Source organism: Vicugna pacos, chromosome 13 (genome assembly GCF_048564905.1).
Source record: "Vicugna pacos chromosome 13, VicPac4, whole genome shotgun sequence".
In the NCBI taxonomy this organism is placed as follows: domain Eukaryota; kingdom Metazoa; phylum Chordata; class Mammalia; order Artiodactyla; family Camelidae; genus Vicugna; species Vicugna pacos.
The window spans coordinates 66,329,938-66,351,989 of record NC_132999.1 but is presented as its reverse complement, the minus strand read 5'-3'; the positions used below and the strand labels follow the sequence as shown (position 1 = coordinate 66,351,989).

General features: G+C 63.6%; 2 protein-coding genes across 2 annotated transcripts; both read right to left on the bottom strand.

Annotated features, from left to right (window-relative positions):
- Positions 1 to 1,180: 1,180 nt before the first annotated feature.
- On the bottom strand, positions 1,181 to 16,692 carry PANK4 (pantothenate kinase 4 (inactive)). The gene is made up of 19 exons (XM_006196592.4): positions 16,551 to 16,692; positions 13,169 to 13,251; positions 12,580 to 12,794; positions 11,808 to 11,991; positions 11,413 to 11,505; positions 10,888 to 11,041; positions 10,614 to 10,795; positions 10,027 to 10,108; positions 9,258 to 9,358; positions 6,721 to 6,876; positions 5,910 to 6,022; positions 5,527 to 5,614; positions 4,409 to 4,560; positions 3,788 to 3,843; positions 3,560 to 3,609; positions 3,018 to 3,122; positions 2,565 to 2,665; positions 2,394 to 2,462; positions 1,181 to 1,748 (listed from the first exon to the last, which is right to left on the bottom strand). Exons 1-19 carry the CDS (start codon positions 16,672 to 16,674, stop codon positions 1,535 to 1,537), a joined length of 2,322 nt encoding a protein of 773 aa, XP_006196654.1. The 5' UTR covers positions 16,675 to 16,692; the 3' UTR covers positions 1,181 to 1,534.
- Positions 16,693 to 18,727: 2,035 nt separating this feature from the next.
- Positions 18,728 to 20,184, bottom strand: HES5 (hes family bHLH transcription factor 5). Its single transcript, XM_031673409.2, has 3 exons — positions 19,972 to 20,184; positions 19,726 to 19,891; positions 18,728 to 19,630 (listed from the first exon to the last, which is right to left on the bottom strand). Exons 1-3 carry the CDS (start codon positions 20,023 to 20,025, stop codon positions 19,359 to 19,361), a joined length of 492 nt encoding a protein of 163 aa, XP_031529269.1. The 5' UTR covers positions 20,026 to 20,184; the 3' UTR covers positions 18,728 to 19,358.
- Between the last annotated feature and the right edge of the window lie 1,868 nt (positions 20,185 to 22,052).

Genomic DNA, 22,052 nt, shown 5'->3' with positions numbered 1-22,052 from the left:
CAGGGCCACACCGTGCTGGGGTCAGAGTCAGGGCATGCTCACAGAGAAGGGACCACAGGGACTACCTGCTAGGCAAGCCCGGCCCGGCCTGGCACACGGCCGTGCCCCCTGCTCCCCCTGGCGGCCGCCCACAGGAGGACCAGGCCTCTACCAACGAGCAAGTGCTTTGGGGTTGGTCTGGGAGCCACTTGCAGGCAGGACTTGGGGTGCAGCACAGGGGTCCCCCGGGGGCTGGCGGGGTGCAGGACCTGTCACACACTCTCCGAGGTTCAGTGCAGGCCCCACACTGCTGAGCACAGGCTCCTAGAAGGGGCCCAGCAGGACAGCGGGTGCAGGGCGGGTCTGGGTGAAAAGGATGGTAGAAAGACCAGTGGGGAAAGGGCCAGATCAGGTCCCCACAGGCCACAGGCCTGCTAGCCTCCCCTTACCCAGCCTGCCCCCGCGTTCCTGGGCTCTCCAGAGGTGAGGAGGGCCTAGGCACTGGGCTGTGGGGTCTCCTCAGTGCTCAGGGTTGGTCCCCAAGGCCTGGGGGCCACAACAGCAGGTCCCCTGCGTAGCTTTGTTCCTGAGACGGATGGCGCACAGCTCACCCCGAGGCCAGCTCTCCTGTAGTGATGGGCATCTGGGGCTCAGGCCCACACCCTGAGGGGCACGCCCAGCTTGGGGGGAGCCCCGCCCTCTCCCAGCACCCCCAGGCCGGGCCCGGTGAGCTCCCCCACCCGCTTGTCATGGCCGTGGTGACCAAACCCATGCAGCCCGACACACTCTGAGCAGGAGAGGGTACCAGCCACCAAGCCCGAGAGCCCTCAAGGGCCCTCCGAGCGAGCCGAGTCAGGAGTGCTGCTCAGAGCCTTGTTCTGTCCTCCTGTGTGCTGCGGGGCCCGGGAGGGTGGGGGACGCAGCAGGAGCCTCCCCAGACAGACGCGTTGGGGCGGGAGCCTGAGGGAGCAGGGGCAAGGGGGTGGGACAGATGACGGAGGCCACGCGATGGGGCAGCAGTCACGGCCCACAGGCAAGGTGGGCCTAAGAGTTCCAGAGGCAACTAAAGGGAGGGAACCCCCTCTCGGGTTCCCGGACAGGGGTGGGCAGGGCCTGCCTGCAAGCGCCCAGACCGAGCAAGGCTTCCCGGGCGCGCTGCCTGCTCTCACACCGAACAGCGAAGGCAGAGACGGCTCTGTTCTCACTCTGGAAACTATTTGGTGCGTGCCCGAGCCTCCCGTGTCCTCCGTCAGAGGCATGTACGTATATATTTATATTTATATATATATATATATATATATAAGACTATTTAACAGTTAAATATATTCCAATACGAACGTCTCACGGGACAGGAGTCGTGCCTCCCCACCACGAACACGGCAGCGTTAAAGAAACACCGAGCCCGAGCCACGAGCGCCCAGCCCACGCCCGGGCGCGCCCGGCTCTGAGTCACGGAAGCACGACATAAATACTCCGATCCGAACGCGGACGCCCTGTCTAGTCGCGATCCGTCCCTGACAAGTGACGAGCAGAGCGGTCCGGCGTGGCAGGCGCCTCACTCGGCCGGGACCTCGTACTTGAAGATGACGCTGAAGAGCCGGCCGCCCAGCCGCTCGGCCAGCCACGAGTTCTTGAGGACCGCCAGCTTGAGGCTCTCGCAGCGCAGGGCCGCGTGGTAGTTGGTGTGGACGGCGCGGCCCATGCCCTCGATGACCACCAGGTCGGCGCCGCGCTCCCGCACCAGCACGGCCAGCCCCTTGTCCAGGCGGCTTTAGGGAGAAGGGGGCAGTGAGGCCGGGGTGGGCAGTGCCCAGCAAGGGGACCCCGACCTTCGGCCCCTGCACCCCACGTGCCCTAAGCCCAGCCTGCACGGGGGCCGTCCCCCCGCGGCCCGGCTCCCGTCACTACAAGGTGCCTGTTCTGGAAACTGGGCCTTGACGCTCCCCTATTCTGAGTTTCAAGACACCTCACTCCTTTTCAGAGGTCTTTATCATCCTTCTCCATTTGTTACATTAATAAGGGCGCTGGAGGGGGGGATTAAGTCAGCACTGGAGAACCTCCCACAAAACAGACTCAAAGGCTAGGGTCCCAGAGTCCAGACATGCCGTCCTGCACTGGGCCGGCTCCCAGGGCTTCACTTCCCAGAACCTCCAGGGCAGAAAACACTAAAGCGACGAACTAATCACCTAAGGCCACATTCAAGGGGAAGAGCCCCCACCACCTACATACAGGGACAGGGGTGACTGCTCCCTCCTGGCTCCCTGAGCCCGCCTGCCCAGGTCCCTGAGGAAGGGCTGCTGCTGGCACCGCTGACTTCTGCCCCCCCATGGTGCACAGGGGACCGGGGAGACCTGGGGGGACTGGGTAGGACTGGGGGGTACTGGGGAGGACCAGGGTGGAGGGGCCACGGGTACCTGAGGTCCAGGCATGGGGAGCTGGATCCTGTCTGCACCAGCAACAGCCTCTCTTCTCTGAGCGCCGAGCTGCCAAGCACAAGGGGCCAGGCAGAGTGAGCCGGCGCCCCCGGGAACCACCCCTAAACACCCGCCTCCCCGTGCCAGGGCCACTGACCCTGGCCAGCTTACCACACGACGGCGTCCATGGCCGCGACGCGCTCCGCCACAAGGAGGGCCTCGCTGTGGGTCACATCGTTCAGGGCGGGCCCTGAGTTGCACGCCAGGATGACCTGTGGCAGGACGCCCAGGCGCTTTAGGGACCTCTGCCGCCAGCACCCAGCCGGCCTGGGCTCGCCCACCCACCTGCCCACCCGGGGCTGCCAGCAGAGGGGTGCGGCCATGCGCAGCCCGGGGGCTCCGAGAGGGCCAGCTCTCGGGGCAGGACGAAGACGGCCTCCAACACTGGGGGCAGGCTGACCTGAGCCCCGAGGTGTGACCAGCTGGGCCTCTCCTCCTCCCGCCGCCTCCCCGGCACCTACCTGCGCGCACGGAGGAGCCCGGGCCGCCGCCCAGGGCCCACGGCGACGCCAACCCCACTGAGTGCAGGAGCAAGGGTCCTGCCACGCAGCCCTCCACACTCACCTCCGTCCCTCTAGAGAGAAGCTCCCTGACAAAGGGGAAGACTCCCAAAATGACGTCTACTCCACTGTTATCTGCGAAAATTAAGGCACATTTGTGAGGGGGCCCCTGTAAGACAAAACCAGGACGTTCAGTTGGGAACAGGCGTGTCCAAGCGTTCCAGACACCTCCACACTCCACCCTCCCCGCGGCCCGCCGGGTCCCGCGGGCGCTGGGCGCACTGGGCGTGGGGCCAGCCCTGCCTCTTCCAGAACTGCTGGCCCAAAGGACCTCTGAACTGGGGCCAGCTGACCTCAGCACCGGCCCCACGGGACTCAAGACTCAGGGCAGGGAGCGGTCAACTTGCACTCGCAGCTCGGGGCTGCGCGGGTGAGACGCGGGGGCCCTCGGTGCCCTGCGTGGGCCTGGACGGACGCCCTGGTCCCCATCCCTGACAGCCCCATGCCGGCCCCCGCACTGTCTCCTGTGAACCCTGCCTGGGGCCCTGCCTCCCAGCCTCGAGGCAGGCCTGGCCCCGGGACAGAGGCAGGGACAACTCCGTGTACCTTCAGTCTCTGAAGCCACTTGCTGTAGGAGTCCACAAGCCAGGGCCGCTCTGCGGGACACAGGGCCGCAGTCAGGCCTGCCTTCCCAGCAGCCGTCACCCTCACCCCACCACTGGCTTTTCCAGGGAGCCGGTCCTCACCTCCCCCAACTCGCTGGGGACATGCGGCTCCCCCGCTACTTCCTCCCCGCCAGCCGAGTCCCAGCCTGAGAGGGCACCCGCGGCCTACCTTGCAGCTTCTTCTTCGCCTCCTCGAACCCGAACTGGGGGTCCGATTCCAGAACTCTGCACAGAAGAGGAGAGAACCAAGTCACCAGAAGCCCAGGCCTCAGCCCCCGCGTGCCGGCACGCCACCCTAGGGCAGCAGTGACGGGGGGGGGCGGCCAGGGGCTCCTCTAGGTATTCGTGCCCGAGGGCATCATGGGGGGACGCAGCAAGACCCCCACACAGGAGCACTGCTTCAGTGAGACTAAGGTGGACTCCAGGACAGGACACGCAGGGAGCCCAGAAGGCGCGTGCCCCGTGGGCAGGGGACCCGCTGAACTCTGGAGATACTTGTTCATTCCAAATACCACGTACTGTTTAACCACAACTCTGTGTGGTAACCGTGAATGTGGGTTCTACCAACGAAAACACCGACACCTGCAGCCTTCCACACACCTGCTCTCCTGCCAGGGAAGGGAGGCTGGGTCCCAGGGCCTGTCCCGAGTAACAGGTGCCCAGCAAGCCCTGAGCTGCATTGAGTTCCCCAAGACCCCTGGTGCCCCCACTGCTACCTCCTCTCGGGCCAAGCTGGAACAAAGCAGGGTGGGGATGAGGCCCAGGGGCTGTGAGGACAGTGGGCACCTACTCAGAGACAGCTTTGGCTCCCCAGTCAAAGACGTTGCCTGCCAGCAGTCCCTTCACCAGGGCTAGCTGCCTCTCCTCCCAGCCCAGCGCATCCAGGGAGTGGACCACCCTCTGGAAACACTTCAGCGCCACGCCATTGTCTTTCTGCTTCACCTGCGGGGAGATATGGGTGAAGTCGTGGTCTGGGCAGCCCGGCCCTCAGCACAGAGAGGGGAGGAGAGGCACCTGGCTGGGGACACTGCAGAGAACACCCCCAACCGTGAGCCTGCTTTAAGGGCACAGAACACTTGATGTGACATCACTGTGAGGGTTTAAAGAAACCAAGGCTGCATCAGGTGAAAACCGCCCGACTCGGAACAGCACGGGCTGAGAGCGAGAGTCGGGCGATGCTGATGGCCGCGCAGAGGTAAACCGTGTGCAAGAGGGCTGAGGCTCAGGAGGGCACCGGCCAGGGTGTGACGGAGCTGTGGCCAAGGGCAGGGTAGAGGAGGGCCAGGGCAGAGGACCCAGACCCCCACGGCTGCCTGCTGCCCTGACTGTGAAACCCTCAGCACCCAGACCGCCGTCCTCACTCCTGCACGAGGGGACCGGGGGAGGGGAGGCAGGGATGGGTGTGCCGTGCCGCTCCTGGATCCCGCCCGCTGCTCTGGAGCACGTGGCCTCCTGGTCAGAGCCCAAGGAGACACCTCCATGCCACCTGCCAGGCCACCCCTCAGGCCCTGAGTGGCCTGTCACACCCTCGAGACCAGGATTAACTTCCTCAGGTACCAACTGAGTTTCCAAGCTGACCTCAGGAGGCCAGGAAGAGGGGAGGGGGCCTTAGTGCTGAACGCCCATCACCCTAACTGGCTGCTGACCAGAGCCCCCGTGACACTTCTCTGCTGAGGGAGTCACCGCGGTGCCTGTGCCCACAGCTGCTCAGCCGACGCCGCCGGCAGAGGGGCCGCGCAGCACTCTTGGGAGATGGCCCCTCTGCAGGGGAGACCCGGATGCGGCCTGCCACTAGCACTGGGGGTCAGGGCTGCCACCAAAGCTGCTTGCTGGTCAGGACACGGCCAACGCCCCCGCTCCCCGCATCCCCCGCAAGCACACAGCCACCCACGAGAAGAGGGCACTCACTTTGGAGTAGGGATCCGGGAAGTTAAACTCATTCAAACAATGCTCCCTGGTGTCCAGGAGGCTGCGCACGGTCAGGGTCCCGTAAGCGCTGGGGACAGAGTCAGGTGAGGGAGGCCGAGCGGGCTGGATGGCCGAATATGCTGACCATCACACCCCCTGTCCCCAGAGGCACCCTTGCGGGGTCCAGGCACTGACAGGAGCAGCCAGGCAGCCAGCAGAGCAATGATGCCGAGTGGGCGCACTCGAGCCTCCCCACAGATGCAGGCAAAGGGGATGGGCGCAGAGCCCCCAGGGAACTGGAGAAGCAGCCCCAAGGGCGCCGCAGCCCTGGGGGTGAGCGTCCGGCCCCTGGGGGGGCCGGCACTGCCGCAGCGGACACTCACAAGGGCTGGTGCCGCAGCGTCTGCAGCTTGTTCCAGTACTTCTGGCGGAACTTCTCGGCCCTCTCAGCTGCGTCCACGGAGCCAGGCTGGCTCGCCACGGCGCGCTTCACAACCTGCCGAGGACGAGATGGTCAGTGGGGCTCAGAGCAGCCCCCGCCTGCGGACAGCGGGCATCACTGACAGCTACCCACTGGGGGCCTCCCCGGCCTGGCGGGAACGAGGTCACCGCTGGCCCCAATCTGAAGCTCAGATCCACACCCTCCGATCCCAGCCCCACGGCCCCCTTGCCACCGGCTCCTGCCCTGCAGAGGGGCAGGCGGTTCTGGAGCGCCCTCAGAGTTCGCAGAGATCGGGCAGGGCAACCCCCCTCACCCTGGGGACAGACCCCATGGGCCTCTCCGAGGGGCTTCACGGAGGGGTAGGTGTTCCCACAGGGCTCCAATGGCCTCGAGGCATGGCCCACTGGAGCCTGGAGTGGCTACCGCCATCGCCACCCCCAGGCAAGTCGCTTGCTTTCTGAAGAAACACGGCAGCCTGCAAAGCTGCCTGGCGAGCTCACGAGGACGCGCTCACTGACACCACCTCCCAACAGGCCGCTCTAGGGTCGCAGTTTCACCTGCGAACTACGACTCAACCTCCAACACACAGGTGGAAGGGCTCCAGGAAAAGCCCCCTCCTCCTTCCTCGTGCCTCTCACTGCCCCTGGGGAACCTGAGACGGTGAGACGGGGCCAGGACCTCAAATGCCCACAGCCAGTCTCCCCAGACGTCAGGGCCTCCTCGGGGGCGTCCGGCCCCGCCCGAGCTCTCACCCCGTCCAGGGCCTCCTCAAAGCAGGTGAGCCAGTACTTGCGGGCCAGGGCGTCATCCGTGAGGTCGACCGTGTCGGGCACGTAGGAAGGCGGGTCCAGGAGGAGCGGCAGGCTGACCAGCGGCCTCTCCAGCCGGTCCATCTCCAGCAAGTCAAACTGGGGGAACGAGAAGCAGGCAGGCACATCAGCTACGTTCTTCCTGAAAGACCAAAACATCCTCCTACAAGTTTTAGCAGCAGCTTCTCTGCACGAAGGGCAGAGATCGAGTACAAGCTGCCTGCCGGTAAACGGACTGCCCCGTTCTTCCCCATATCTGGATCCCATCGCCCTGTCGCGTCCTCTCTCAGCAGCAGAGCCCCCTCCACTCTTCTGCTCATACCTGCCTCTTCCCTGCTACCCCGGGGTGCAGAGCCCTGGGCTCTCGGAGCTCCCAGGTGGCCTCTCCAGCCACCGCCACGCCCTTGTGCCCCTCCCTCTGCACTCATGACCCCACTCACGCCGGACGCCTTCCTGGTCCTCGCTTCTGCTCAGAGTCCCGCGGCTGCCGTCCTCACTCCCTGCCTGGCAGGCCCTCATCCTGTGGCTCTGGCCCAGGGCTGTTTCCTGGGCAAGGCCATGGAGACCTGACTGGACACACAGCCCCTTCCCCTGCAGCACGTGTGCTGCTCACACACCCACAACCAGAACCACCGCCCAGCCGTGCTCTGCGACGGCCGAGACACTCAGCAGGCACGAGCATCCCTTGAACAAATGGTCCTGTGGGCCTGGCCCTGAGCTCGGACGAGAACTGTTCAGGCAGCCGTTCTGAGGCCACGACAAGCGAGTGAGCTCGGGGCTGGCCTGCCAGGCCTCGCCCCTGCCCTCCAGGGAGCCGCACGCCTGGGGGCTGGCCCTGCTCTGCCAGGAGGGCTTCTGATGGGCCAACTCGCGGGGGTGGAGAGGCAGGCGTGCTCTGAGCCAGGCGTGGTCTGGACAAACTGATCCACCACGAGGGGGAACCCGGCTTTTAGGACACAGGGAAAGAGCTGGTGTGTCTCCACAGGTGTCAAAGAAAGGCAGCGTGGCTGCCTCCCGCCTCGCTGGTCTGCAAGGGCTCCCTGCCTCCCCAACAAACAGAGTTCAGATCTGAGCTCAGCCTCGCTTGGCTGTGGGCAACACAGAAACAGGCCTGGTCCGCTGCCCCGGGTCTCCCCACCACAGTAACACGGGGATCCCACACCCACTGGAGGGCCATGCGAGAGCCCAGCCTGACAGGCGCACAAAGCCCCCAAGCTGTCGTGGAGGGCGACCATGTGGCACTTCAGTGCTGATTAAAGGGTTTCTTGCCCACTCATCCGATTAAGTTCAGTCTGTGGGGCAGGGATCCGAGCTGCCCTTCGATGGATCAGAAACGGGGCTGGGAAGATGTCAGACCTTTCTCTGCACACCAGCCATGGCTCTGACCAGGCCTGGCCTTGCCCCACCGCCGCCCACGGCACCTGCCCTCAAGAGGGCCCAGCTACAGCCGCACGGCTGGGCGCGAAGGACGCGGTGCAGTGCAGGGGCCTCGCTATGCGAGTGAGGGATGCCACGGAGGGGGGCTCTCCTGGGAGTGAGATCAGATGGGGCATGTTCCTGCCACATTTACCCTGACTTACGAGAGAACCTGTGTCTACAGCTGAAAAGCAACTTTTCCTCAACACAGCCGCTCGGCGAGGGGAGGTGTAGCTCAAGTGGTAGAGCGCATGCTTAGCAAGCACGAGGTTCTGGGTTCATCCTCAGTACCTCTTCTAATAAACAAGTAAATAAACAAACAAACCTAGTTACCTCCTTCTCCCCCATCAAAAATAATGAAATAAATTAAAAAACAACAAAACAAAAAAAACAGCCCCCGGCTACTCCTGAAGGTGGCATCTGACCTGTGTGCCCAGACCAGCACCTGAGCGCACACCCCTCGCCCTCCAGCACAGCGCACGGGTTCTGAGAACGTTTGGGATACACGGTTAACGAGCTGGCAGCAGCCCACACAACAGCGCCCCGCGCCTGCGTGGGCCATGGCAGCACCACCCTGTCTGGCTGACACTGGCCCCAGCTGAGAGACCCTCTAGGCACTGGCTCAGCAGGCCTGGGAGGCCCCACAACAGGCCTCACTCAAGCAGCGGGGACCGAGGAACAGGCGGGACCTTCCATGGAGAGCAGACTTTGCATGCTCACTGCCACCATGAAACCACCACGCAGAGGACACAGTCTAAAAGATGGGGCCTGGACTAGTTCCTATGACCCAGGGTTTTAACCTGACTGCTAAGACCGGCCCCAGAGCCCTGAATAAAGACCCTTGTCCCCCTCAGTTTAACTCTATATTCTCTCTGCAGACACCTGGGGTGGCCCGCATGGCCCCCAGGGCTCCGGCTGAACACAATGTCTTACTGCTGCCCCAGAGCCTCTGGTTCAAGACTGGTCTGCAATGGAAAGCGCGGGGACACTCCTGGTGACCACTGAGGAGACGTGTGCAGCGGGCAGCCCCCGAGGGGCTCAGCACCGCCCTGTCCCACACTCACCGTGCCGCTCCTGGCCCGCTGCGTCGGGCAGAGCTCGGGCGACGAGCTCATGAGCCCGGAGCTGCCAGCGTAGTTCTCTCCCCAGCTGTACTGGTTCGGGTCTGTGGGACAAGAGACCGGATCAACCTAGGGTCGAGCGGCTGGGCAAACCTCAGGATGGCCTGACCACATCTGGGAGAGGACCAGCCACCAACGGTCTCCCCGACGCTGGGTGAGCCAGGGTTTTGTTCTGTTGTATTATTTCCCAATGGCAATGAGGCCTTGTAAAATGATCACTTAGACCTTTCAAAGCTTCTTAAAGATCTCCCTGAGTTACCTCCATGAGAAATCGCATTTAAGGACATGAAAGTCAGCCTGAGCTGTTTTGATCGGTGCCGACCCGCAAGCAGCCAGCCCGACTCCTGCTGGGGTAGAATCGGGCCTGCAATTCCTACACGTGTTCTCCAAAGAGGACAGACTGGAAGTGCGTCTGCAGAGACAGCCAAGCTGATGGTGACGAGGACCTGGGCACGGGAAGGCCGAGGCCGCCCCTGCATGGAGCCCTGTCACTCTCAAGGACCCTGTGGTTGATTACATGGCAAGTTTCCACAGGCACTTCAGCAGAATCACAGCAGAGCTCCTGCCGCTGCCAGGGCGGGGCCCTCCCTTGAGGGTAGCACGTGCACCCACTCCAGCAGCTCCCTCACCCTCCCCACCTCCCCTAGCCGCATGCCCAATGCAGCCCAGACCCCAAGCACGGGCCACGCCCCCACGGCCACGCTCTACTCACTGTCTTGTTCAGCTCCTTTCAGAAATGCTCCGATGGCTCCCAGGTAGCCTTCGTGCCTCAAGAACAGCGCCTGGACCTCACCCTGCCGTGGAAAAACCCCACCTAAAGGGCCTCACCTTGCACACGGCTAAGGCCCTGGCTGCAAATCCACCTTCGTGGGCAGGCCTCCCCGGACACAGCGAGGCTGCCCACAACGTGCTTGTGCCTGCAACTACATGCAAATGCAGATGTAAAAGTCTGTCGTTTGGAGAGTGAACAATACCTTCCAGGAAGTTAACGCCCACCCAATTCACCCCGCCTGTTAGGTGCTGCGCACCCTCCTGCAGCGCACCCCCCGCAGCGCTCCTTCCTGCAGCGCTCCTGAGGCCTGAAAGCTCACCTGGAGCTCTTGGGCAGTGACACGGTCCCCAGACCTCACCCGGTGACATGCCCAAACTCAGCACAGCCACGACACCCAGAGCTAGCGGGCAGGGATGGGCAGGACAGGGCGGCCGGGCAGGGGCGCTGGCTTCTCGGCACCTGCCTCCCTCCCCTCCGGCGGTGGGTGGGCGGCGCCAGGCAGAGCAGGAGGAAGCAGCATCCGTTACCTTGGAGAAGAAGTTAATGCTGTAGGTGATGGTGCGCATGGTGACGGGGTGGCCCCGGATGAAGAAGCCGCCGAAGTACACCCTGTCCAGGCAGTGCAGCCGCGCGTACAGGCAGGCCAGCTGCCCGATGTCGTTGCTGATCATGTGCAGCAGGCTCTTGGCCATGTCCTCCTTGGAGAACTCTGGGAGGGGATGGAAGCAGAGCGGCTGGGCAGCGGCCCAGGCAGTCACATGGGCACCCAGGCGAGCGCAGCGGGCAACAGAGGGCGGGTACCTTTGTCGGCGGTGGCTGACTTCCCAAAGCTGCTCGCGATGAGGTTGCCACTCAGCCCCAGGGTCTGGTGGGCACCCCCGTAGATGTCCTGCACCAGCATGTCCACGTTTGTGTGCTGGCCTTTGGAGGCCAGGTGCAGCAGCTCATCGAACTTCTGTGGGGACAGGGCCGACGGAAGCACATGGGGCACTGGGAGCTGGTGGAATCCCCACGGCCCCGGAGACCTAGCCCCTGAAAAGAAGCAAGCGGTGGGCTGGGTGTGGAAGCCCTGCTGGTTGTGGGACCAAAGGTGGGGAGAGACAGGCAGGCCCTGGAGACCACCCAACCCAGGTGATGCTCTGGCCTCCTGGATGTCCGTCCTCCAAAGACTCAGGAAACAGGATGAGGTCCAGGAAGGAGCCACTTTCACAACACACCCAGCCCACCACAAGCCTCAAACCCAACAGCCCCCAATCCTCTCCTGCGGGACCAAGAACCAGAACACTCTGTGGAGCAAGGAACATCCTCCCACAGCTGCCAAAATACCTTAGTTTTGGTGAGCAGAGCCCCGAGCCCCCAGAAGGTGCCGCCTCCAATGGAGCTGCCACCAATCCACTCGAACCTGTCCTCGGTCTCTACCTGGGAGCAGACTGGGCAGGTGTATTAGCGGGTGGGGACCCCCCCCCACCACCCAGCAGGTCCCGGGATGCGGTGGCTCAGCGCATCCCTAGACATGGGTGATGACGCTCTTGATGGTCAAATCTGGGTGGGCTTGGCAGGCGCTAATGCTGGACGTAGGGCCTGTCCCACGGATGGCTCGTGAACGCGGGAGCCAGGCCTGAGTCTGCCCACGTCCCTGGATCTGGCACGACTCTGACACACAGCCAGCGCCCGACAAACTACTGCCGAAGCGCCGCCCTTGTCCAGGAGCCAGGCCTCACCTTCACGATGGAGACTCCGGAACCGATGTTGACAAGTAGGTATGGGAAGATGTTGGGGTGGTTGGTCTGAAACCGGAACTCGGGGTCAGCGTCCTTCTGGTACACGAAGGCCTCGTGCGGGATGTTCTTCAGCACGAAGTTGCAGCCCTTTATCAGGCAGGTCATCACGTCCTCCTTGTCAACCCTGCGAGGGAGGAGCCCGGCCACTGAGCCCGGCGCAGGCCACGGCACGACCTTTTGCTGCAGCGCAGCACCGGGTGGAGCTGTCCAGGGACCCACCCGGAGACGGTACTGCCGGCCTGGCTGGACTCAGTTTCTGACCCTGACAGGCACACACAGGGCAGCTCACGAATCAGCACCCCTCACGTGGAGACTCTCTGGGCTGGGCCAGCTGAACGCACCCGAGGAACCGGCACTTGGCCGTGGCACCAAGGGCCCCTGCTGCCGCACCCACGGCAGGGCCACGGAGCCGAGGACCTCTGCCAGGTGCCCGGGGAGCGTCGCCATGGGAAGGGGACAGGCCGTGTCCGGGCTCCACCTCCTTCCTTTCAGCACTCGCCTCTCCCCAGGGCCCGTCCACTGTCCGCAGCCCCCAGAACCTCGCTGCAGCCGGTCCAGAGCCTGGCCTCAGCCGCCCACCAGTCGCCCATGGCCTCACTGTGGTCGTGGGGCCTTAGAACTCCGCAGAGCAGGCTGAAGGGGGCGGTGTAGGAGCAGGGTCACTGTGGCCATGACTTCAGAGGCCAGCCCTGCAACCTGTGTCTCCACTTACTTCAGCTGCAGCTTCTCTTCGATGAGGTCTTTGAACTTGTACGCCCCGCCCCCTGTTGCCTGGATGACCTTGGTCTCGGTGTTGACGAGGTGGTCTTTGATGAAGTCGAGGCAGGCTTCTATGTAGGTGTTCTCGAACTTGACAAAGTGCAGCCGGGCGGTAACCTCCTCCTGGACAGAGATCTCGTAGGGCGGCTCATGGTCCTGCTCTGCGTCCTGGGGAGGAAGTTGGGGGACCCATGTGTGCTGCCTGGGGAGGGGACGGCACTGAGACGCAGCCCCCAAGCACCTGCCCAGCAGCACCAGGGATTTCTGTCTGCCCCTAAGTATGGGGACTCTTTATGCCAATGCAGGTGGGAGACGGGGGGGGGGGGGGAGACGGGGAGGGTGGCAGACGGAGAGGGTGGGGCCCCAGGGCTGAGGCAGGAACACGAGCAGGTGGGGGTGCTCCTGCCGGGTCTGGTATGGAAGGAGAACTGAGCCAGGAGGCAGGGAGGAGTATCAGCACTAGAAACTTCCAGGACCTGCACCAGGCCCGGGACCACAGGGCTCACCCCAGAGCCCCCGCCCTGGCCCCCCAGGAGGCTCACTTTGCCTGAGTGGTCGAAGGACCTGACTTTGGCGACTTTGTGCTGCACGGTGGAGTAGTAGGCCAGCTTGGTCAGTGACCCGCCTACGGGGAGACACAAATGAATGGATTCAGAAGCGGGCCGGAGGGGACCTGCAAGTGCTCGCCTCACCTCCGCTGGACCTGGGTCCCGCCCACAGGGCCGTGGTGCTACTTGTACTTGAAGCCCCGCGGGGGGCCAGACAGACGAAGCGACTGAACTGTGAGACCCACACTCTGCTTTCTCTGAGAGTCTGTTTCTCCTCAGGTCCCAGGTGGAAAAGGAGGCTGTCCGATTCTCCACTCCCCGGCTTGGGGAGGCAGCCCGAGGCCCAGAGTCACCAGGGAGGCCCCACAGACGGAAGGCCAGATGCCCCTGGAGTGTCACCAGAGACAAAATACCAGAAGGCAGAGGAGGACTTTATTTGCCTGAAACACATTTCAGGACAAGTTAAAAAGACCCCAGAGCAGTCCTCTCCAAGGAAGAGCTCTGGTGAGCCCCTCTTTCGGGTCAGGACGCGCTTGTGTGGCTCCAGGTAACCCACAGCTGGGAAGGCCCTCGAGTGGCAGGGCAGGGAGAAGCAGAAGGCTTAGCGCTGCAGTGGCCTTCGAACAAACGGCCCTTCCCAGGAAGCTCGACAAATCACGGCGGAAAACCCTGGCTGTGAGGAGGCGGCTCAGGTTACTAGCAACCGCTGCTCTGTGACAAGATACTAGGGGAACATACGAGAAACGCTCAAGTCAGAGAACATTTGGAAACACCGAGGTGTCCGAGGGCCAGAGCTCTTCCAGGTAACAGGAATCAAACCTCCGTCCCCGAGATCAGTCACACCTGTCCTGTCGGAGCTGCCCGCCTGGCAGCGGACAGGCCTCTGGGGATGTTCTGCAGCCCACCCCGTTGGGCCGCAGAGGGGCCCATGACGTCACGGGCTTGTGCTCAGCCCCGGACCACGAGCTCAAGATGCAGGACCTGGTCTTAAGCCTCCTTCTCCCCCCTCCCCGCCCCCGGTCCTGGCCTGGCCCAGAGCGCCTTTCGCTGAAGCGCTCGTTGCCCGACTCACCTCTGTGAATGAACAGTTTCCTAAACAGACAGGCAACACAAAGGGATGAAGATACATCTTAAGAAGCTCATCAAAAGTTCCCATCAACAAAGTCCTGGGTCACAGAGATCCAATTCCAGAGGATGTGTTCTGTAAGTCAGCTATAAATCACAAGTGAAGCACAAAGCACTGGGGTGTGTGGGGGGCCGTGGGCGGTGAGCTGGTTTCTCTGCACCGCAAATCACACACCCCAAGTGGGGCAATGCCCAGCACTGCCCAGACGCCTCTCCCTATGCCCACCAGGAAGTAACAGACGGAGGTCTGGGGTGCAGGTGGAGCAGGGTGGTCAGCTGGGACCGGAATGAACTCAGAGAGCAGACAGCGGGAGTCTGCAGCGGCAGAAGAGCTCTTCTGTTCTCAGGATCCCTTGGAATTAGAGCAAATGCCAACCGGGCCCCGGCCCCTGCGCGTCACACCAGACCAGGGCAGTGACCAGGCGAACAGGCACAGCCCCATCCTCTCTGGTGGACACCACAGGCTCTCCTGTCCTGCCCACGCTCCACCCCAGGACCAACAGCATCCCTGACTGACAGGAGGAACCTGGGCCAAGACCCTCCAGGTCATCCAGACCCACGGGGGCCTGGCACGGGGCTGTCTTTCCAAGCCGGACACCAGTGGGGAAACGACCCCTCAGCGCACATCACCGCCCTGTGGCCCCTTCGGCTTCACCTGAGGGATCCTCCCCTCCACCCAGGAGAAACCTGGAGTCAAGTCAGCTTCAAGTCTCTTGAGACACAAAACATCCCCGAGGCTTCAGAGGAGGGAACTCCCCTAGCGGACATCCGAGAGGGAGAGCAGCTCAGCTGAGCTCTCCTGGCTGGAGAGGCTTGGGGAGGGAAGAGGAAGCTGGGAAGCCTGCTTTTAAACCACTCTGCTGACAAGCTTTGCGGATTCCTGGGTTGAGGACTCCTGCCCTAAGCTGTGACTTCCCAGCAGCTGCACTAACAAAAGTGTAACGAACACGTCCTTTGAAGAACAGGAGACAAGAGGACCCAGACCCAGGGTGAAGTTTCAGAGGAGGTAAATACTGAGGCTGAAAATATCCCTTTGGGTGCCCTTCTGCCAAGGAACCCGGACAAGGCTTGGCCCGGAGGACAGGCAGGCCCTCCTTCCTGCACAGCTACAAGCTGGCCTCTGGGGACCACGCAGAACACGGGGCTGAGTAAGCCCTGTGGCCGCAGGTTTTCTGCACACTTCAGACTGGTTGGAGCAGCACCCCCAAGGGTTAGGGAAGCAGAGCACACACCTGTCGACTGCGTCACATAGGGGTGTCGGCAGAGCTGGGGGTGGGGGGCAGGGGCTGACCTGAGCCCCCAAGCTGGGCCTCCACGCTCACCATCTCCGGCCCAACGCCCAGCCAGGGGCCACTCCAGCAGGCTCCCTCACGGAGCGACGAGCTGGACGCTTCCAGCGCAGCCCATGCCCACCCTCTGCCTGGCTCTGCCGGGCCTCCAGGCCAGTCCCCTCGGAGCACCCGCCCTCTGAGCCGTTTGCACGTGTTCCCTCTCCACCCCCCACTTCCCTGGAGGCCACCCTCTCCCAAGCCCTTGACTCGAGTGACCCCAAGAACAGGGGAGCAGGGCGGCCCAGCCCCTCTGGGGATTCCTGCGTGTGCTGAGCGGCCACGACGGGCCACGCGAGCTGGGGCCGCGACTAGGAGGTGCGAGGCCGTCTCGCCGGTGAGCTGCCCTCGGGAAGCCCGCCGCCCCGGCCCGCGGGCAAAGCGGCAGCGACCGACGGCTGACCGCTGACCAGCCGGGTCCCCGCGCCTCAGCGTCCTCATCTGAGAAAGGGAGGGAGGCGTCAGCGCGTCGGGGTGGGACACTGGGGGCTTTCGACCTGAGGTCCGCGCCCAGGTCGTCCAAACTCCCTGCCCCAGACATCGGGCCCCGGATCTCCCGCGGGCGGGACGAGGCCCCGCGCAGCGGCCGACCCTCCTGAGGCAGGATGCCTGAGCGGCCGCCGGGCCGCCTCTCCCGCGGGACTACGAGGCCCGGCATACCACGCTCTGGCCGCTCGGCGCCTGCCGGGAGCTGTAGTCCGGCCGCCGCAGCGAGCCTGCACGTCGGCGGCCCGAGGACTACAGAGCCCGATAGGCTGTGCGCGCCGGCGGCCGCGGACTACAAGGCCCGATAGGCTGTGCGGGTCGGCGGCCCGCGCCCCGCCCTTCGTCCTTGCCGCCGCCCCGGCCTGCCGGCCCCGCTGCCCTCGTCCCCGCCCTCTCCCTCTCCCGCCGCCCCGCTCTCCGCGCCCGCCCGCGGCGACCTATGTCTATGGCGAAGCGCTTGGCGTTCTCCAGGTTGCGGAAGATCTCGTCGGGGGGCAGCGTGATGCTCTTGTCCAGGCTGTCTCCGCTGCTCCCGCTGCCGCTCGCTCCACACTCCGCCATTTTGAATGTGCCCGGCTAGCCTCATCAACCATGGAGATATATGCGCATATATTTGACTGCTAAACGCCTCCCGTGCATATATTATGCTAATAAGCTCTCGGGCGGCCCCGCCCCTCAGTGGCGGGAGGGCCGACTCGGTAGGGCCCGGGCACGGGTCTCAGAGGCCCTACAGCTCAACACAAAATATCTGGGCTGTCGTCGTCTCTGTTCTTTCACTGAGCTGGCCCAATGATGCTGACCTTAGATGATCTGAGCTAGTGCAGAGCGGACACCTGGGGCTTTGCAGACCACCAGAGAACTGCTCCTCCAGTGAATGCGGCTGTAAGCCTGGCACCTGCACGGGACGGTCCAGCCTGGTTCTCCAGGAGCGCAGGACTGTCGGTGCTAAAAGTCCCATGCAAACAGGGGCAGTCGGGGACTCCGCCCTCTAGGAGTCCAACCCCCGCCAGAGGTAGGAGATGCCCCTGCAGCTGGGGAGGATGTGTACTTTGATGGTGAGATCCTCAGAAAGTGCAGTGGAAAGCAGGGGAGCCTGCCTGGAGGAGGCCGCTTTCTGGCAAAACAAGGAGTCTATGGGAATTTGCAGGGAATGAGCTGAGAAAGCTCCTGAGTGGTGTTGGGGAGTGATTTCCAGGACAAGTCGCTAGAAAACCCTGGAAGGTGTGGAGGCTCTTAAGGGATGTGTACCCATCAGAGGCACTTGGCACTCTGAGAAGGAGCTCAGTGCTGGAGGCTGACAGAGGGCCCCTAGGGTGGCCTTGACACCTGCCTCCTAGGTCACCCTGGGCCAGTTACTTTGAGTCTCTGGACCTCAGCCTCCATCTGAGCATGCCACTAGCTGCCTGGCAGGGCCCCTGGGGGCGCAGGACTGTGAGCAGCACAAATTCAGAGCTCTAGGGGTGATTCAGGGGAGGAGAAGGTGCTTCAGCACACCAGGCAAGGCTCGGGATGGGGGAGGCAGCCTTGCAGGTCAGCCTGGCCAGAGGGACACCCGTGAGGGCAGGACCTGCCTGCCACACAAGCAGTAAATGTGTGGGATGGGGGAGGGGCTTCCCTGTCCCTCGCTCACCATTCTCAGGGCTCAGCAGGGACCCCAAAGGCCCCTAGCAGCACCATGCTGGCCTGGAAGGGGTGCTGTGGACAGAGGGATGGGAGGCCGAGGGAAGTGAGGTGCCGAGCAGGAAGGGGGGAGGGCCAGCCGGCGTGCATCCAGTTTCCTGCAGACTCAGCCAACACCCAGTGGCCTGTCTAAAAATAGATACCCTTTCTGAGGCATGGGCCTGGCCTTGACAGGTTCATCACCAGCACTGCCTGTTCAGCCGTGGTGAGTGGTCAACCTGCAGGGCAGGGCAGCCACTTGTGGGCCAGCCAAGGTGCCCCAGGAGCTTGTCCAGGGACAGAGGCTCTGGCTGTGCGGGGAGGGCACTGGTGGGGCAAACATCTGTGTTTGACCCAGTTAAAACTATTTTGCTGCAGCAAGAGTTCCACTGCAGGCTATGGCTTTCAGGTCTCTCTCAGTTGGACAGTGCTGGAAGGTCCTGTAGCATCATTTACCCCCCTCCCCACTGCAGGAGCTAGCCAGAGGTTTAGGGCGGCAACCCAGGTCTCTCATCCCCTCCTACTGCACCAGGGAAGCTAATGTGTCCACAAGGCCCTCTCTGCTTCCAGCCTGCTTCTCCCCTGCTTCTCTGCCTCTCACTCCAATCTCCTCCCTTCGTCCTTCCCCTCCCCCCCCCCCCCCGCCTCCTGACTTGTCCCCTCACTTCTCATTTCTAGCTTCTCTCTTTCTTCCCTCCCTCTGTCCCTGAGCCGGTGCCTGGCTATTCTTCCTGTGTCTAGAGGGTCCCTGGTAAGGACACCTGTGTCCTTGATACCACGATAGTGCCCACTCCCCTTCATCCCTGCAGCCCCGCCTGCCTGATGCCAAGGACATGAGTGAGGTACAAGAGACGGACTATGGAGGGGCTGAATAGTCAGATTTTATTAGAAGCCTGCAGAGCAGTCCCGTGGCTCCCACGTGAAGGAGAGTTCACATTCTGAGTACCAACTCGTGCCCATGTGCACCCACCCACACAGAAATCCTTTTTGTGGGAAGTGGAGACCCCCACCCTTCCCACACAGCCCACTGAGACCCCACCAGACAACCAGGCACGTGCAAGGGCTCTCTGCCTCAGCTCTGCCTGGCCCGTCCTCACCCATCCAGGCTGACACTTTCTTTCCTATGAGGATACACCTTGAGTTTCGCCTTCACAAAAGGCAAATGTGCCCACGGCACGGCCTGCGCCAGGCCCACTGGCCGGGCAGCACCGGACCTGAAGAAAGCCCTCTACGCGTGGGGTGCCGGCTGGCTGAGCCCCGCCGCCTACAAATATCATAGAACCCGGCAGTGGGGACTTCCTAGAAGTCACTTGCTGAAATGCAAACACAGAGCAACCCCATGGGGTCAGACATTTGGCAGAAGATGGGCCTTGATTGTTCTAAACAAGGACGCTGCGCGCACATTCTCTGAGAATGTTCCTCCTGCTGGCCCGCCAGCTTGGAGAGAGAGCCTTCCGGAGAAGGGGCCCGTCCAAGCCGGGGAGGGGGCGGGCGGGACAGACTACGGGAAGGCCCTTCCCCAGGCCAGGGGATCGCGCTGGCCCTCTGGGCCTTCCGGCAGGCAGCCTGTCCGCAGCTCCCGCGGGTCACCAAGGCCGCCAGAGGCCGCAGGCGGGCTGGCGCACAGCAGCGGCGGCCGCCTTGGCGGGGGTGGGCGCGGGCGCGGGGCCCGGCGCCTTGGGCTCCTTGGCCGGCGCGGCCGGCGCGGCCGCGGGTCGCTGGAAGTGGTAGAGGAGTTTCATCTGCGTGTCGCTGGCCGCGTGCAGCGTCAGGAACTGCACGGCCTCCTGCAGGCACCACGAGTAGCCCTCGCTGTAGTCCTGGTGCAGGCTCTTCGGGCCGGCGGCGGCGGCGAAGGCTGCGGGGAGCGGAGGGGAGGCGGTGAGTGGGGCCGGGGCGCGGGGCGCGCGGCGGGGCCGGGGCCGGGGCCGGGGCCGCCCGAGCCGGGCTCACCTTTGCTGTGTTTCAGGTAGCTGACAGCCATCTCCAGGATGTCGGCCTTCTCCAGCTTGGAGTTGGGCTGGTGGCGCGCGAACTCCTGCTCCAGCAGCAACTTCAGCTGCTCGATGCTGCTGTTGATGCGGTCACGGCGCATCTTCTCCACCACCGGCTTCCGCAGCTGTGGGAGGAGGGGCGTCAGCGCGGCCGCGGCGGCGCGGGGTCGCGGGGGTCGCGGGGGCAGGCTGCGCGCGCACTTACTCGGTTTTTCTCTTTGGGGCTCAGCAGCTCCACGGCCACGGTGCTGGGGGCCATACCTGGCGCGGGCGAGGCGAGTCAGCGCGGAAGGAGGGAGCGGAGCGGGCGCGTCCCGGGCTGGCGCCGACCCCGGCCCCTATATAGGCGCGGGCGGCGGGCTGGCGCCTGGGGTCCGGGCGCCGCGGCCGTTCCCACACTCGGCGGCCAATGACGGCGCGGGCCGCACAAAGGCGCCGGCCCATTAGCGCACGCTAAATTGCCTGTGAATTGGCGCGGGCACAATGGGCGCTCCCCGAGGAGCAGGTGGGCCGCGCGGCACAATGTCCGGGCTGTGGGAACGCGCTCGCCCTCATTAGCATCCCGGGGCCTGATGCTGGGAGCCCCGCGCCTCAATATGCTGCCTTTTCCCAGGCCGCGGGGACGCGGGTGGGGGCAGGAAGGAGCGGCGCCCCTCCCCTCCCCTTTTCTCTCCCTTCTCCCCCTCCCCAGCGACTCCCCGCTGCTGGCTGGCAGAGGCCACGAGCGAGCAGATAAGGGAAAAGCTTTAGAATGCACAAGAGCAGCAACTTCCAGGGGGCCACGCACCCTCCCTGTTGGACCTGCGGCTCCCCTCCTCTCTGGGGCGGAGAGGGAGGGGACAGGGGAGGCCACACTTCACCCGAGCAGGCATAGCCAGCTCCCTCTACACAAGTGGAAGAGGGGCCCAGGCTCTTAGGCTCAGACCTGCTGGCATATGTATTAAGTCCCCAAGCTGTCACCTGGGACACGTGGCTTCAGAGCTAGAAAATGGACTGCCTGCTGTGCCTCCCTGGCTGGGCTTTGGGCAGTTTTAGGGAGCCAGGGTGCCTGAAATGCCCAGCATGGAGCCTGGCACCTAGGCAGTCCCCCCAGGAGCCACTGCACCCCATCCTCCAGGAGCAGTTTATCAGACTGTAGCATCTGGGGAGCTCTGAACCTTCCAGGGCCCCACCCCACCCCAATCTGGGTGGGAGTCCAACCATGGCCGTCTGTGGAGCATGCAAGAGCGTGTGGCTTCGGACATGCTGGATACAGGTGTGTGGTCACTGCTCCTGCATGACTGGGGGGAAGCCTCGGCTGCATGCTGCCCTCCGCACAGCCCTGTGGGCACTTACAGGGTTTCCTGTCCTTAGGCAGTTTGCTGGTGGTGGAGAAGGGAGTACCATGGGGGCAGACGTGAGGCTCCTGCCAGGAGCCCATACAAATACTGTACCAGCTCAGACAACCCCCTAGGGACCCACTGGAAGAACTGATGGTCCTGGTACCTAGACAGCCCAGCTGAGGCCAGTGGATGCTTGGGGGCCATGAGCGCCACCCTGGGTCCCTAGGGGAGGGCCTGCTGGGAGCCCCCCACCGCCACCCGGAACACTTTCCTCTGATTCTCTGCAGCCAGGAATCTAGTTCTGCCAGGATAGAGGTAGGGGGATGGAGATGGGACAACTTCTAGGAGCAGGGCGGAACACAGCCAGGTTCAAGGGGCAGGCAGGGCTTCAGCCAGGGGACCCAGCAGCTGGCATCAGGGTTCTTTAATCAGAGGTAAAATCCAGGAGTGCAGTTCCCTGGCCGACAGCCACATCTGAGCATGGCTGGGAATTGAAGGGCCTTAACAAGAGGCTTGGCAGTGACTCATGGTGATGAGCGGCCTGTTTGGTGGGCCTGCTCAAGAAGTCTGAAGCACAGGGAACCTTGGGTCACCCAGAGAGGGGTCCGTAGGGAAGCAGGAGGAAGGTGCCAGGGCAGGCGTGGCTTGGAGCCAGTGCAAGGCAGCCCCCGAGCCAGCCGGCCACCTGCTGGGGTGGGCGAGGCCTGGGGGGCTCCTGAGGTGGAACTTTCAGGTGACTCTGGAAGGGGATGGAAGGCAGCCCCTGTTCACCCTTTGGTACCTGCTCCCCCCCCCCCCAAGCATCTCTCTTGAAGGGAACACAGGCCCCAGGCTGGCTGTGGGAGGCAAGTGACACTGAGGTCTTGAGTAGGCTCCCCCTGAGCCTGGGGTTCTCTCTGAGCAGATGCGACCCCACGACAGATATCTAGCCCTCATTTGGAGCAAAAGAGCAGAGGGCACCTGG